This window comes from Arvicanthis niloticus, chromosome 12 (genome assembly GCF_011762505.2).
Source record: "Arvicanthis niloticus isolate mArvNil1 chromosome 12, mArvNil1.pat.X, whole genome shotgun sequence".
NCBI lineage: Eukaryota > Metazoa > Chordata > Mammalia > Rodentia > Muridae > Arvicanthis > Arvicanthis niloticus.
This window is the reverse complement of record NC_047669.1, coordinates 9961056-9977387: the sequence shown is the minus strand read 5'-3', so window position 1 is coordinate 9977387 and position 16332 is coordinate 9961056. Positions and strand designations below refer to the sequence as shown.

Genomic DNA, 16332 nt, shown 5'->3' with positions numbered 1-16332 from the left:
GAACACTTCACCTCCGAGGCGGCGCTGGCAGCCAGTCAGACAGCAGAACTGCAGCCGTGGCCGCCGGCCAATGGGAAGAGGAAACGTCAGAGGTTCGCGCCGCCCGGAAGCGCCTGAGAACCGGAGAGAGCTAGGAGCGGAGAAAGAGCGCGCTGCTGTAGGAAACCCGAATGTCCACCAATCGCGAGGCTCCTTCCCGACTCCGACCAATTGCTTGAGAGAGGTCTTAACGTGGTTCCCAGTCTGGAAACTACGCCATGTGCACACGTGACGCGCGCACGCTCACGGAGGTGCAACCCCAGGAGTTGTCAAAGTACGTGGGGCGTCTTGCCTAGGGGTAGGCTCTCACAGTACAAACTTATTACAGTCTCGGTATCGTAGGAAAGAGGCCTGGTACCTTGTAGAGACGCCGTCGTGGAGACCGACTTAAAGTTCAGATTCGGCTTCCAGCACTCCGTAGCGGTGAGGCAACCCCATCCCCACTCCACTTTCGAACCTGTTTTCTGCAAAACTAAGACAAAGCGTTCGCTGGCATTGTTGGGAATTAATTGAATTATTATTTTCTTCTGTAAGTTTCCTAGCAGAGTTGCACACAGTAAGCATGCAATCAATAAAAGGCATTACTATTGTTGTTAGGAGTGGAGCTTGTTCGTTGGTTGTTCTTTGTCTCCAGTATTGTTTACCTCAGACAACTAGTTGTTCAGGAAAGCCTCTCCGCTCAGCCTTGCTTCCTGCATAACTTATTCAGATCTTTACCAGTGACTCGTACCGTGTGCATGCCCACTATAGCTCCACCTCTCAGTCATAATTATCTCTTGCTTGCAAAGGTCTCATAACCGATCTTCCTGCCTACAAACTTAATATCTCAATGCAATATTTAAAAATTCTTCTGCTCTCCACCCTATGATGGTGTGCACACATGAGCACACTAGGGAACCCGGAGATCACAGGTTAGACTTGGCTGGTGGACCTGGGAGCTCAAGATCCTGTTTCTGTCTCTTGAGCGCTGGAAGTTGAGGACATTTTTGTCGCAGTTGCTACAATGGGTGGAATTCAAGGCTTCCTGCTTGTACGGCAAGCTTTATGGACTGAACTGTTCCCAGCGCCTTCCCACTTTTTAAAAAAAATATGTCAAATCATGTCACTCTTTTGCTTTTCATTGCAAAAATGCTAACTTACAAAGCTGTCTAATTTAATGATATATATCCTCACCTATTAAATATCTTGGCATGTTCCAGAATAATCAACTCCCTTCTAAAAATTTTTTATTGTGAATATTCATTGTATATAGTACTTTCTTGTATAAGCAAACTGTATAATGTATATATGTATATATATATGTGTGTATATATTATGCCCGTTTTCTCTCTGTCGTGTTATTCTTTTCGTTTCTCTAGACAATTTTGCTTTGCCATATACCCATATGTGATTTTAAGTACCTATATAAAATCTAGGCACCACAAATGAGATAAAGCATGTTTTTGTTTCTCTGAGACTGGCTTAATCCCCTTAAGATGATTATCTCCAGTTATATCTATTTTCCTGTAGACAACAAAATCACATTCTTAAATGTTTGCTTGTGAGCCTAGCCTTTAATGGTTGAGCCATCTTTCCCATCCTATAATTGCATTCTCTATGGTTGAGGAGAAAACATTGTACATAAGCCACATTTTCTTTATTCTGCTGCTGTTGCACTAACTAGGACTAACTAGGTTAATCCTGTAACTTAGCTATTGTGAATAGTGTGGGAACAGACATTAATGTTTTGCCAAAAAACCCTTCTCTAATTAAAAAGAAAAAGGTTTATTTTGATATGCATGGGTGCTTTGCCTACACGTAAGCTAGTGCATGCCTGTTGCTCAAGGAGACCGGAAGAGGGTGGAGAATCCCTCGGAACTGACGTTGCAGTTGGATGTGAGCAGCCATGTGGGTGCTAGGAATCAAATCCAGGTCCTCTAGTAAATGTTCTTAACTTCTGAGCCAACTCCCTAGCCTGGCTTGCAAGTATTGCATTGAGAACTTTTACAGCCATGTTCATTAGGGAGATAGGTCTATAATTATCTTTTCTTTGTTGTATCATTGGTGCTAGTAGTAGGCCAATACTGACCTTATTTTCAAGAAGTTATTTTATGCAATACTTAGAGAAATAGTGCTGTTTTTTTTCCTAAAGGTTTGGTAGAATTTTGCAATGAATTTCTCTGGGATATTTGTGCTTTTCTTAGTCACTGTTCTCTTACTGTGAAGAGACACCATGACCAAGGCAGCTCTTATTTTAAAAAAAAAAAAAAAAAAATTCAGATGGGGCTTGCTTACATTTTCAGAGGCTTAGTCCTTTATCATATGGCAAGGAGCATGGTGTCATGTAGGAAGGCACTGGAGTAGTAGGTAAGAGATGCTGGTCCACGGAGAGAGAGAGAGAGAGAGAGAGAGAGAGAGAGAGAGAGAGAATATGAATGAGAGAGAGCAAGAACCTAGGCCTGCCATGGCTTTGAAGCCTCAAAGCCCATCCCCTGTAGTGCTTTTCCTCCAATAAGGACACACCAACTTCAGCAAGGACACAATCCTTCTAATCTTTTCAAAGAGTTCCGCTCCCTAGTCACTAAGCATTCAAATACCTGAGCCATGGGGGCCATTCTTCTTCAGATCACTATAGGGCTCTTTTTAGTTGTGAGGCTTTGTTGTTGTTTTGAGTTATCTTTACTTTGTTAGTACTGACGCTTGTTACACAGTTGTTTAAATTATTTATCTCCTCTTCACTTAACTGGCAGGTTGTATACTTCTAGGAATTATACATTTCTTTTAAGCTTTTCTGAAGATGTGAATTCTGTTGATATTTTGTAATGGTTCTTTTGTCTCCAATTTTGTTGATTTAAGGCTTCTCTAATCCTGTTATTTCATGGATTCATTTTTTTTAATTTCAATTTTATTCATGTCTATGCCCCCTTCGATTTCATATTTTACTTTGTGTGTGGGCACCTGCCCATACCACAGTGTACATATGGAAGTCAGAGGACAACTTGCTGCTGTCATTCTACTTCCAGCCTGTCAGTCCTCAGTATTGAATTAGGCAGCCTGGCTTGGTGGTGGTGGTGCTGAGCTGTTGTCCTAGAGTCATTTCTGTGGCTATAGTTAAAATACCCTGAAGGGGGAAAGAAATGTAGGGGAGCAAAATGTTTCTTCGCCTTACAGTTCCAGGGTAGGTAAGAAGTCCTGTCCTTGTTGAAAGGTGTCAGAGGGAGGAGTCTGAGGCAGCTGGTCACACCTCATCCACAGTCAGGAGCAGAAACAGAAGTACCCATGTTGTCTACTTGCTCACAGTTCTGCTAGCTTTCCCTCCTTGTATCCAGGGCACAGCCCAATCCAGGGAATGGGTCAGTTAATAATCAAGACAGTCTTCCTCATTAATGCCCACAGGGCCAACCTGATCTAGGTAATTCCCTCATTCATGCCCACAGGGCCAACCTGATCTAGGTAATTCCTAGTTGAGACTGTTTCAGATGACTCTGGGCTTGTCTAGTCAGACCATTGCAGACATCTTGCTACCATGCTCTTGTTTGATCACTTAAAAGATCCTTAGGTGAATTTTAAAATATTTGTGATGTCTCTGGTTTTTAAAAATTCAGTAGGCACTTTACTTTTTAGAACCAATTTCCTGGTTATAGGGAGGTGCTCAGTGGGGGAAAAGCACCATGCAAACCTAATGACCCGAGTTCAATTCTTGAGACCCTCCCTAATAAAACCTAGACGTTGGTGGCTCACATCTGTGATCTTAGCATTCCTACTTCAAGGTGGGAGGGAGAGAAAGGGGAATCAGACAAAAGCTTAAAGGCCACCTAGTCTATAGCACAAAATAAAGAGACACAAACATCAGGAGAGGGTTGGTAAGATGGCTCGGGCGGCATGCTATCAAGTCTGATTACCTGAGGTCAATCTTTGGCCCCCAAATGGTGGAAAGAGAGAACTGACTCATGTTGTCCTAGGCTTCCATGTGCGCATCATGGCCTGTGCACACACACACCACACACACACACACACACACACACAAACACACACAAATGTAAATCAAAATCTTTGAAAGAGTAAGAGAGATTCTACTCTCATCTCCCACCTGGACAGTGCCTTCATTATGTCTTAAGTGTTGGTATGTTGTATTTGTATTATTCTAGTCTATTAATTTTAAAAAATGTTTTAAGTTTATTATTTTAAAGTTATATGTGTATGTGTGTGTCTTTGTATGTGAATATATGAGTGCAGGGGCTCTCAGAGTTCAGAAGAGGCTGTTGAATCTCCTGGAGCTAGAATTACAGTTGGTTGTAAGCCACCCATATGGGTACTGGGAACCAGACTTTGGTGCTCTGCAAGAGCACTATATGCTTTTCGCAGCTGAGCCGTAGCTCTGGGACTGTCCCTGCCCCCATTGTTGTTCAGTGTCATGAGTTCTGTAGTTCCTCTCAAGGTGGTTTCTAGTTTTAGTCTATTGATGACAGCTTACATACATGAGATTATTTCAGTTTTCCTGTATTTGTTAAGGCTTGCTTTGTGTACTGTTATGTGCTGTATCTTAGATGTTCTATGAGATGTGGGATACTTGTAGCTATCTGGTAGGTCTATTTGAGATAGGATGCTGTTGAATTCTGCTGTTTTATTTGGTGAGAGTGGATCTTAAACTCACCCATTATTGTGCTAGAGCTAATCTGTATCTGCGTTTATTCTCTTTCTTTTTTTAAAAAAAATATATTTTAAGTTTATCTGTTTATTTTTATTTTATGTGCATTGGTATTGTGCCTGCATATATGTCTGGGAGGGAGTCAGATCCCCTGGAACAGAAGTTACAGGCAGTTGTGAGCTGCCATGTGGATGCTGGGAATTGAATTCTGGTTCTTTGAAGGAGCAGCCAGTGCTCTTAACTTCTGAGCCATCTTCTCAGCCATGTGTGTCTATTTATAGTAGTATCTATTTTATACAATTGGGTGGTCTTTGTTCAGGGAATATATGATTTGGAATAGTAACATCTTCTTCACTGATTGTTTCTTAGGCAACGTGAAGTGACCTTATCTTTTCTGAATAGATTTGGTTTGAAATATGAATTACCAGATACTAAATTAGCAACACCCATTTGTTTCCTAGGCTCATTTTTTTTAGAAGACCCTTTTCCATTCTTTCTCCCTGAGGTAGTTAGTAATATCTGTCCTTGTTGGTGAGATCCATTCTGTGGAGGCAACAAAAAAAGTAGATTCCTCCCTACCCCTTTTTAATCCAATCTGCTACCCTGTGTCTTTTGATTGGGGGGATCAAGATAATTGAGATTCAGTTATCAATGAAAATAAGTATTACTCTCCATCATTTTGTTGATTTGTAGTGGTGGGTAGTTTACAGTTTTTGTTTACTTAGCTTCTGTTCCATGGTTATTCTTTCTGTTGGCCTTCTGGATATGTTTATCTTTTCATTATGAGAGATTCCTTCAGATATCTTCTGTAGCACTAGCCTTTTGGTTATGAATTTTATTATTATTATTTCTGGTTTTATCATAGGAAGGCCTCCTTTTTCCTTCTGTTGTGACAGATATCTTGGCTATCTGTGGTCTGGTAGTTGTCAAAGCTTAAAATATATGATTCCAAGTCTTGGCCCATGTATTTGGGGTACTGAGTACAATACTGAAACTCCTCTGAGAGTAAATGTGTCTATAAAAACAATCATTATCAAAGTGTGGGTCCTCTATGAAAATACAATAATAGTCAGAAAATGAAAAGCAAGTCATCCCTTGAGCTCTAGTCATCCTGGATGCAGTGGGGCACTGATAGTACTAAGAATTAAGATAGTGTGAATGGGAAGAGAAAAAAAGCAGAGTAAGATTAGTGTGCGTAAACTTTACCTAGAGGCTTTTCAACCCACCAAAGGAACAGTTGTACCCAAGTGTGTTTCTAATTAGAATTACTTAGAGGAGCATGGGCAGTTTTGCGACTGCAACACTCAAGAAGAGTTTCTCCTAGTAGCTATTAATTGCTTGAAGATCCTCTGGGAGGCACTCAGCCTGGTGAGCCCCTCCACGAGCAACTGTTAACTGCCACTTTCTCAGGGGCAGCCTCCATAGTAGAACACTAATGGGCAAGTCTCTTACAGCCAATCACAGGGTGTGCAGCTCTCCTGCAGTTAATCATAGTTGTTTAGAGTTCAAGAGTTCAAATGGCCTCGCCATATTTAGTAGACAGCATTCCACGATACAACACCCCCTTTCTCCCAAGTCTCCTTCCTCTGCGTTCTTGGAGCCCTGGGTGAGTGAGTAGGTGCTGTAGATGATGTAGGTATAGATGATGAAGATACTGGTGATATAGATAGCCTATTTAGGGCTGAGCACTCAGCAGTCACTCGTTTCTACTTTGGCCACTTTTGTTTTTACAGAACTACTGCCCACTTCACAAAGAAGTTTCGTGGTCCAGAGATGACAGCAGAAATAATGTGGGCATAAGCATAAACACGTAAAGGCAGTTTAAAGGCACACCATGTTCAGTTAGCAAGTCCACAGCAGTAGCTTCTCCACTAGGGCCTGTGATCTCCCTGGCTATCAACTTTTGACTGAGTTAAGTTTGACTGAGTTGACTGGATTTACAATACCAGCCATGAATTTCTTCCATTTCTTTCTGTGGAGCAGGCCTTAACTCTAATTGAAAAGAAGTTGTTTTTATCTACAGTGGTCATGCTACTGCTGTATCAGAAGGAATGTGATAGATAAAACTGTTGGTGGCAATTTTCCGCTTAACACAGCACCTTTCAAGCACTGTGAAAACTAGCCAACAGGGAGGAAGCTTCCAGCTTAATCCCAGCTTGATTTCTCCATGTCCAGCAACCAAAGTGTGTGATGTCGTCAAGAAGGTCTTTCTGTCTAGTTCTGTGGGCGCCCAATAGCACTGGTGATAATTTGTATAGGTTGGGGGACCTCAGGGTTCCTAGGCCAATAACCCTTAGGAAGGTGGTCTACTCTTGGTTTTAGAGTTTTCATTAATAACCTTATGACATCTGGGAGTGTCTTTTGCTACCAATACAGGACACTTCAAACTCTTTAACTATTGCTTTAATACAAGCCTAGGCTTGTTGGAGAGTTTTCTCATTCCCTTTCGTATCTATACCTTTATACTTGTAAAGTCTCCAAGCATTGCAGCTGTGTTTGGCCCAGCGTCCCGTGTGAACTGATTTCCTGTCCTCCTCTTGGTGTGCTTATGCTTTTCAGCTTCTTTACTGAGTTGGTAAACTAACATTATGTTACGTGTGAAATGAAATCTTTCTGCAAAGGGTAGTCAGGATGACTGAAGGCCCTCCACCCATGATCCAAGCAAATACCAGTTGATCTCGGGATCAGCAGCTGTCTGAGGTGGCATCACCCACAGCGAAGCTAGATTCTCACACATCAATCAAGAAAATGCACTCATAGATCAGTCTGGTGGAGGCAGTCCCTCAATTGAGATTTCCTCTACCCAGATATGTGTACCTTGTGTTTTGTTGACCACGACCAGCCTGTACTCCCAGACAGGCCCCTTTGTCTACTTTTTCTTGTCCCGTCTTGATTGTTTTAGCATTTTACAAACTTGATTTACATGCTAGTCTAATTGAGATCTGTTAAGAGTCTCTCTTACCTTGTAAAGATTATATCTTACTGTAAGGCCCAGCTGAATTGACCTTAGCTCTATTATGAACACAGCCTGTCTGGTCCAGTGAATTAGACATTGTATTATGTTGTGATGAAATACTCTGACAAGAAGCAACTTAGAGGAGAAAGGGTTTATTTTGAACTAAAGTTCCAGAAAGATAAAGTCCATCATGATGGTGAAAACATGGCAGCAGGCAGAGAAGCATGATCAGAACAAATCTGGCTGATCACATGGCCTCTGTAGGTGGAGGCAATCCCTCAGTTGAGATTCCCTCTTCCAGATATGTCTAGGTTTGTGTTATGTTGACCAAGACCAACCTGTACTAGGTAGAAAACAGCAAAGTCTACCTATAAAGCCTGAAGGTCCGCCACTTGTATTCTCCAGCAAGACTTCACATTCTGAGGTTCCATAACTTTCCTAGACACATTTCCAGCTAAGGACCAAATATTCAAACCTATGAGCCTATGTTACCATTCATATTTACTTGACAACATTCTACCTTTGGGTCCCATAGGTTTATGGCCATCTCATGATGCAAAAAGCATTTAAGTCCAACTTTTGTTGACTGCCGCATTGCCCCACGCTTTGGGGCTAAGTGCTCTGGTCAAGAGAGAGAGTGGTGGAAGAAGGGGGAGAGACTGCGAAGAATGAAGATAAACCAGAGTGTGTGACCAAGTCTCGTTTCTCGTTTATTGTCTCGCTCTTATTGTCTCCTCCTCTTCTCTTATTGTCTCCTCTATTGTCTCCTTATTGTCTCCCTTGCAAGAAAATCCTGGGTATTTATAAGCGCAAGCAGGGGAACACAGCTGAAGACTCTACCATGTGCATCATGCAGCTGGGGTCACTAAACAGCAAAACAAGCTATGTGGGACAAACAAGATATTTATCAGAGTGTGCTTCAGCTGTTGTAGGCTATTGAAAAAACAAGTCTCTAGTCAGGGTATATGGCTCGAGATGGCTGCAAAGTTGATAGCCGCTTTCTGCTAGAAGTTGGCTCCCAACAAACTTTCAAAGTTCCCATAGCCTTTTAAACAATACCAACACAGCTCAAAAGTCCAGAGTCCCTTCTGAGACTCAAGGCAATCTTTGAACTATATCTACAGAATAACAAAAACCAGATTACACAATTCCAATATACAGTGGGACTGAGTAGACATTCCTACTACTCCAAAAGGGAAAAATGAGGCATAGTGATAAAAGATCAAACCAAAGCATTACTAAAATCCAGCAGAGAAAATAATGAATCCTTTAGTGCCATTTCTGGTACCTGGGACTCCAGTTTCCAAGGCCTAACTCTGCCCCTCCAGCTTTGCTACCTGCAACATACATTTTCCTCTTGGGCTGGTTCTACCCTGTATGTAGCCCTCATTGACATATGTGCCTTGATGATGACATCTCAAACATCTTGGGGTTTCCATTACAACCAAGGCTTTATCTTCACAGCTTCACACAGTGGCTTCGAAGGGACTCCTTGCAGGAACTAGCAACCTCTCACACACATTGCTTGGACTCACATGCTCTCTGAAACTTTGAAGGAAAAAAAAAAATCAACCCATGACCTCCTCAGTCTTGCATCTTTCATACTTCCAAATCAGTGTGACGTGGATGATACTATCTCCCAGCTCAGGATGCAGCCTGAATCTCTTGGACCACATTGTAACAACTTCAGTATGCTGCAGCTGGTTAAAACTTACCTACTTATTTGCTAGGTATGAAGTGGAAACCATAGGGCCTCTCCTTTCCCAGGTTTAGTTGAGCTCCTCAGGATTCTTTTTTGTTGTTGTTGTTGTTGCTGTGCAGAGCAAGGGGCTTCTCTTGAATAGTGTTCATTTCTGAGCAATTACCACCTCTTTTTTTCAGGACATACCTTGGAGGCAGGTTTAAGCTTCTTACTGCTTTTTCCTCCTCTCCAAACTGCACATGTATTTCTTTTTGCCTCACCTGTCACCTGTTTTTTATTCTAGGCATGCATCAGAGTAATTAGTAGTAACCATTGAAAAAGCTCAGTGTTAGGCTATCTTAAAATTTTAGTCTATTACCTTTAGAGTCAGGCTTACTTAAATTCTTAGAAAGGGGCAGAATGCAGCCAGATTCTGTGCCAAAACGTTACACTATTGGCCCTAGTCTAGGTCCTAATAGAGTCCTTGTGCCCCTCTGAGCATCATGAACTAGGCTCTACTGTCTTGTCTTTCTCCATTGCTGTCTTCTGACTTCACTATACTGATCCATTGCATTTGACTTCAGCATTCAACACATTTCCATCCTAAAATTCTAAAACCTTAACATTTCACAAAGCAAAATCCTAAAGGCCGTGGAGTCAGCTTTACCACAGCAATGACCCCACTTCTTGGTGCCAGTTGTTGAATTAGTTTCTTTTCTGCTTATTGTGATTAAAAAATAATAATAACCTGGCTAAAATACAAGTCAGAGGAGATAGTGCTTATTTTAGCACATAGTCCAAAGTGATAGTCTGTCCTGGCATAGCAGGAACAGAAAGGTGGCTGACCACATTGAATCTAGGCTCAGGAAGCAGTAGAAACACCAGGTGTCTATTCACACACACTTAAAAAAGTCATTCCCAATTTAGACATTTCAGTGACAGAACATTCCTGATTATCATAGTTTCTTGTATTGGACCATTAGTAAGGCCTCTGTTTACATACTGTACTAAGAATTTCTCTCTCTGTACTAAAGGCTAGACCTGATGGTTGTGTGTCTTCTATCACTGATGTCTTATCCTCACAGTTTACTTGCTATGGATTCCAAGTTTTGGGATCCCATGAGGGGCATTGTGGGGACTAAGACTGAAGTTGTTACCAGGGAGCAGGGCATAGCTGTGACAGTCCTGACCATGCTTCTTCTTGGTGAAATGTGGATTTGGGGACTCTGGATTCGAAAAGCAGTTGTTAAACATGTTAAAGAGGGCTTAGTGGGCCATTCTAGTATAAGCATGGAAGACAGAACTGAAAGAGATTTGAATTGTGGGGGTCCACTTCAAGAAATCTCATAGGGGAAGAAAATTAGGAAGTGGCTTAGAAACCATTCTTGTGACATTTTGGTGAAGAATGTGTCTGTTTTTTTTCACCCTTTTCCAGAAAAATCTGCCTGAGGCTAAATTGAAAGGTTTTAGATTAATGGCATCAGCAGAGACTTGAAGACAACCTGGTGTTGACTCTGTTGTATGGGTGGTAGTGGTCACTGTCATGCAGATCTGTAATGAAAAAGAGTAAGCCAGGCAGGGAAAAATAGAAAATACAGTTTGAGGAGAAAAGAAGCACCAGGAAGTGTGACGGAGCTCCGTCCAGTGCACAAGGAGATTAAAGGTTTAAAGAAAAGCTAGCACAGGGAGTGGTGACCTCAGGGCAAGACCCTGCCCAGATAAGCCTCCTACTGTGGAAAGGAAGCTTAAGCAGTTAACCATCTATAACAGAAAACTGATGAAACTAATTAATTGAAGGAAGGGCTATGTTCCAGCCCTAGCAAGCAGCAGAACTTGGCAGGCTTGGCTGTGTGTTTCTGGCTTTAGAGTCAAGGATACAAGAAAGGGTCTGTGGCATCTCCCTCTGTGACTAAGGAAAGATAGTAAGGCAGGGTATGTGTCAGAGATATCCCTGCATGGAGGCTAAGAGCGGCTATTACATAAGCCATGAAGGTGAAAGCTGGTTTGCCTTGGAGACCCCAAGATTTTGGACATGCCTGAGTTGTAGGATACCTGCCAAAGAGACCTGCTAACAGGGTGTGGAACCAGCCAGTTGGGAAGCGGGAGGAGGCAGGGAGGGAGGGAGGAAGTAGTTTTGTTGCAGTCAACAAAGCTTAAAGGAGTTGGAGATCTGAAGAGCACTCACTTTGACAACAGACATGGAGATGCTGTTTTCGGTTTTCCTTTGACCCAGTATTTCCTTACTATGCTCCCATTCCTCCCTTTCAGAGTGGTAATGTACATTCTGTGCCATTGTACATTGGAAGTGTGCAATCTGCTTTTTCATTTTTATTTCACTGGGGGTTACAGTTAAGAGATTTCTATGAGCCATATGAAAGTCTTTGAATTTAGACTTTTAAACAAATTTGAGACTGTGATAGACTGTGGGGACTTTGGAAATTGGACTGAATGTATTTTTGCATTATGATATATGGCTACAAGCCTATGGGGTCAAGGGAGTGAATGTGGTGGATTGAGTAAGAGTGACCCCTATAGGTTCATATGTTTGAATGCTTAGTCATAAGGAAGTGGCATTACTTGGGATGGATTAGGAGGTGTGGCCTTATTAAAGGAGGTCTATCACTGGGGGTGGGCTTTGAGATTTTGAAAGCAGTTTTCTTTCTTGCTGCCTATGGTTCTGGATATAGAAATCTCAGCTACTTCTCCAGCACCATGTCTGCTTGTGTGGTACCATTCTTCTTGATGATGATGATGGGCCAAACCTCTGAAACTGTAAGCCATCCCCAGCTAAATGCTTTAGGGGAGTTGCTATAGTCATGGTATCTATTTATAGCAGTAGAACAACACAATGACAGCTATTGACTACAGATCTACTCCTACTCTCCTCCTTCCCCTGCCACCATAGGAAGTGTCCACCCAGCACTTGCATCTCATTGTCTCTCTTTCCTTTCCTGCCAGCTCAGAGCTAAGTGTGGATATCATCTGCACGTCTTTTTCTTCTAATTTCTCCCTTTTGACCACAATTTTTCTGAGAAGACAGCTCAACCTTACTTGCATGTCTTACTGTCTACATAAGGGCCCAGGCTACAGTTTACTTGAAGCCTTGTCCCATATATGCTACTTAGAGAAATTTTAGTATATTCTCTAATCCATCAGCCATTTTGGGGGTGTCTCAATACTCAAGCTGACCCGTTCGTCAAGGAAGCATGACACTCCATAACTCAAGAAAATGGCCACCTTGAGGTCCACACCACTCTTCCTTCAGACACAGCAAATTCTGTGGCATGTCTTCTACCCTCAGCATGGATAATGGAAGTCATACCATCCTGTGCCACATTTGGAAGTGTTGTCCTGGCAGATTCTCTACTTTTAAACAGCCAGCTTCAAAGACAATGCAAGTGTTCCTCACAAAGTTATCTTTAGTTCCGTCATGTCGCATGTTTGGGCAACAAGCATTGTATGAACTTTTTCTGGGAGCATGAATAGATGTTTGTTCATGCCAGTTAGATCGACAACAACAGTCCAACAACAATAAAAAATGCAAACAAGTCTAGAATGATAACCAATGAATTTATTGGGGTTACTTACAGGAACATGAGTGATGGGGGTTCAGTAGGAGCATGGGCAGCTTATAAGTGACCACACCTTGAGGAAAATCTCTCCCTCAGCAGTTGTTCACTCACTGCCTATATATCTTCAGTGAGGGCTCGACTGTAAGCCTTTCCATCCTAGCAACCATTAACTGCTTGAGTATCCTCAGGGAGGGTCAGGCCTTACAAGCTTTGCGCCCTCCATGGTAGAACAGCAGCATACCCAATCTGGTGCCAGTGGTTTGCAGATGATCACAGCTAATGAGAGATGTGGCTTACAGCCACACCATGCTTAGAGGATAGCAGTCCTCTAATACATAACTAGTCCATAATTAGAGCTAGTAATTATGACTAGTGTTGGTTGATTAAAACACAGAGGGAAAAGTAAGCAGAACGAGTGAGCAGTGGGTACAAGAGGGAGATGGTGCTGCTCAGGCTAAGGGTGGGATGAAGAGAGAGGTAAAGAAACACAATCACAGAACTAAAATAAAAACTCAGGCAACTCAGAGACCCCGCCAATCAGGTGTATCGGTAAGTCTTTAAATGTCTGCTCTATGCTCCTCTGGGTGCAACTGCCCAAGAACTCTGAGTTCACAGAAGAAACATACACATGCAACCTTTATATTTAATCTGACTTAACCATGTCTGGGTACTTCCAAACCTTCCTGTGGCTAGCACACACTCCCCTCCAGTATTCCTGAGTTAACAGTTTCTAAATCTATATTTGTTCCTAGCTGGGGAATCCTAAAAGTCCCGCCTCTATCCCCCTGCCCAGCTATTGGCCACTGGCTCTTTATTGACCAGTCAAAAAACCAACTGTTGTCAGGGTTCTGTAGCAGACGTGAGAATTCCCACGTAAGCACAGATCAATTCCCCAACAGGCAGGCCAGCCTGTGTTCTTTTGAGAAAGTCCTTCAAAGTATAAGTGGGAAAGGAAGTAAGAGAAAAAAGACTAGGATGAGAACAAACCAGCACAGACCTGTAACTGATCCTGTCGTTGACTAAATGACAGGGGAGAGAGCTGGTGAGGCACAGTCTGAATGTGGTCTCTTGACTGATGGATGGTGTCAGTCTAGATCCTCTGTGTCCCTTTTTAGGCTCTCAGATGCCAGGCACACTCGTAGATAGTCATTTGTAAGGTTGGGCTACAGATACGGATCCTGTCAGTCGACTGACCTTCTCAGGAGGCATCACAAGTGCTGGGCAGTCCTTCAGGGGTCAGGTCGTGAATACTGTTATTATCACAGTGCTAGTCTGTCCTCAGGAGCCAAGGGGCAGACGCTGTCAGGACCTTCCCCATGTTGGACATTGCACTTGAAATAAGACGGACTCTGGCTCTGACTCCATTTGCACTTGCTGAATAGGCCTTGTGCAAAGTTCCTTCCCAACAGTCTAAGGGAGGAAATCTGCTGTCCAGGTTGCAGCACATTTGTTTGGGGTCCCCACAGTGTTTGAAGCAGAGATCTTAAAGTGGCCTCTGTTCTTCTCTCAAATACCCAGAAGAGAGGGTTTTCAGGTGTCTTAGTTTACTTTCTATTGCTGTGACAAAAGCATGGTGACTTAAAGCGACTCCGGGAGGAAAGGGCTTATTTGACTTTACAGGTAACAGTCCTTTTTATGTAGGGAAGACAAGGGTGACTCAAAGCAGGAGCCAGAGCAGAGACCATGGAGGAGCACAGCTTACGGGCTTGCTCCAATGGCTTGCTTAGCTTGCTTTCTTATGCCTTCCAGGTCCATTTGTCCAGGGCTGGCACTGTCCACAGTGGGCTAGACACTCACTTATCAATCATTTGTCAAGGAAATTCCCTCAGGGACATGGCCACCAGCCAGTCTGATGGAGACAGTTTTTCGATTCAGAGTCCCTCTTCCCAGATGACTTTGTCTTGTATCAAGTTGACAAAATTTAACCACTGTACATGGTGTCCTTCCTTCCCCCTTCAATGTTTGCTTCTGAGAGTTCTGGGGGGTGGGGGCTCTGTTTTATATGCTGGCCCCTCTCACTGAGAGAAGAGAGCTTACCTAAGAGGAACTATTACTTTTTATGGTCTATTTATCTTTTGTAAGAGGAACTATTACTTTTTATGTTCTACCACACCTAGAGAAGCTGTGAAGAACTAGGAAAACAAGATTACTGAAAGCCAGTAAGATGAAGTTTTCTTAGGATTGGGTTGAATTCGCCTGCCTTTCCACCCTAAGTTTAGTTACAGGAACTTTACAAGTACCCGCCACAAAGTAGCTATAAACTGTCGTTAGTGTTTACCCATTGTCATTACCCATCAATACCAGCCGCCTGGAAGACCGCAATTCTATGGAGCCATAGAAAACTTCCTACTACTGGTGTGAAGGGCACAGCGCCAGAAAATTCCCAGCCCCAGGAATCAGTTAGCCTCAGGCCTAGCAAGCCACCCGTCGCTCTAGCCCAGGTCAGCCAGGGCTCTATGGTGGAAGGCCTGGCGCTTGCGCACTGAGGGAGAAGGCAGGGGCTGGGCGGATTAGGGGGGATGCTCCTGCGGCGGCTGCTGGGAAGGGTGGTGGTGAGTGCCGCCCGGAGCCCGCGGACTCAGTCTGCGTCCTTGGCCATTCTTCCTCCATGCAGGACAGCAGCGGAGCGGCAGACCCCAAGGAGTGTCCCCGGGCTCGTCCCCGGGCTTTTGCCTTGCCCTCCGGAGCCAGCGGCCAGGTCGCAGCCCCTGGGTTTGTGTCCACCAACTGTCCCTGGGTCTTAACAGATCGTCAGCACCCCGTGCCCAGTACCTTGAAAACACACTGTCTCCATTTTGGGGAAAATGGAGGGGGCTTCCTGATGGAGCTGTACTCGGTCATTCCTGGACTGGACTGGACCTCTGCTCATACCTCATCTGAGTTGTCCCTTTCTAGTCCTTTCATCTAGTGCTTAAAGGGCCTCATGCCCGAGGGTTGTCATTCTCTTTTAGATCCACTGTTTTTAGAAATCCTCCCTGTACAACTTCCCAAAGTACCTTTGCAGCCATGAATTTCTCAAAGCAGATCAGAGCCCTAAATCAAAGTGTGCCAAACTAAATACAAGAACTTAGACAAGTTCCCTAACTCCTCAAATCTTCTTGTCTGAAGCAAGGGAAATGTAGGTGAAAGATAATGCAGTTAGCATCCTGTTGACCACATAAGCACACTGCAGGGCACATAAGTGCTCTGCCAATTATTTCTTTTCTTTTTAAAAGTATATTCTTATTTTTATGTGTAAGGATGTTTTGTCTGCGGGAATGACTGTGCATGTGGTTGCCGGGAATTGAACCCAGGTCATTTGGAAGAGTCAGTGCTCTTAACTACTGAGCCATCTCTGCTGTCTGACTATTTCTTTTCAAAATGCAATAATACAGTATTTCTCATTGGTCACATGAAAAGTCCTTTTCAAGTGATGTTAATGCTAAGGCATGTTCCTTAAGATGGATGGTTTGGTTAA

General features: G+C 43.2%; 1 protein-coding gene across 3 annotated transcripts in view; it reads left to right on the top strand.

The window, feature by feature from the left end:
* Positions 1–130: 130 nt before the first annotated feature.
* Tbccd1 (TBCC domain containing 1) overlaps positions 131–16332 on the top strand; it is a 45118-nt gene continuing 28916 nt past the window's right edge. The window contains exon 1 of one of the 3 annotated variants that reach the window (XM_034515806.2): positions 131–313. In XM_034515806.2, coding sequence (XP_034371697.1) covers positions 258–313 — 56 coding nt within the window. In that variant the 5' untranslated portion in view covers positions 131–257. Of the gene's footprint in view, positions 569–16332 lie in introns of all 3 variants that reach the window. The other 2 variants (XM_034515807.2, XM_076942723.1) reach the window with 2 other exon arrangements.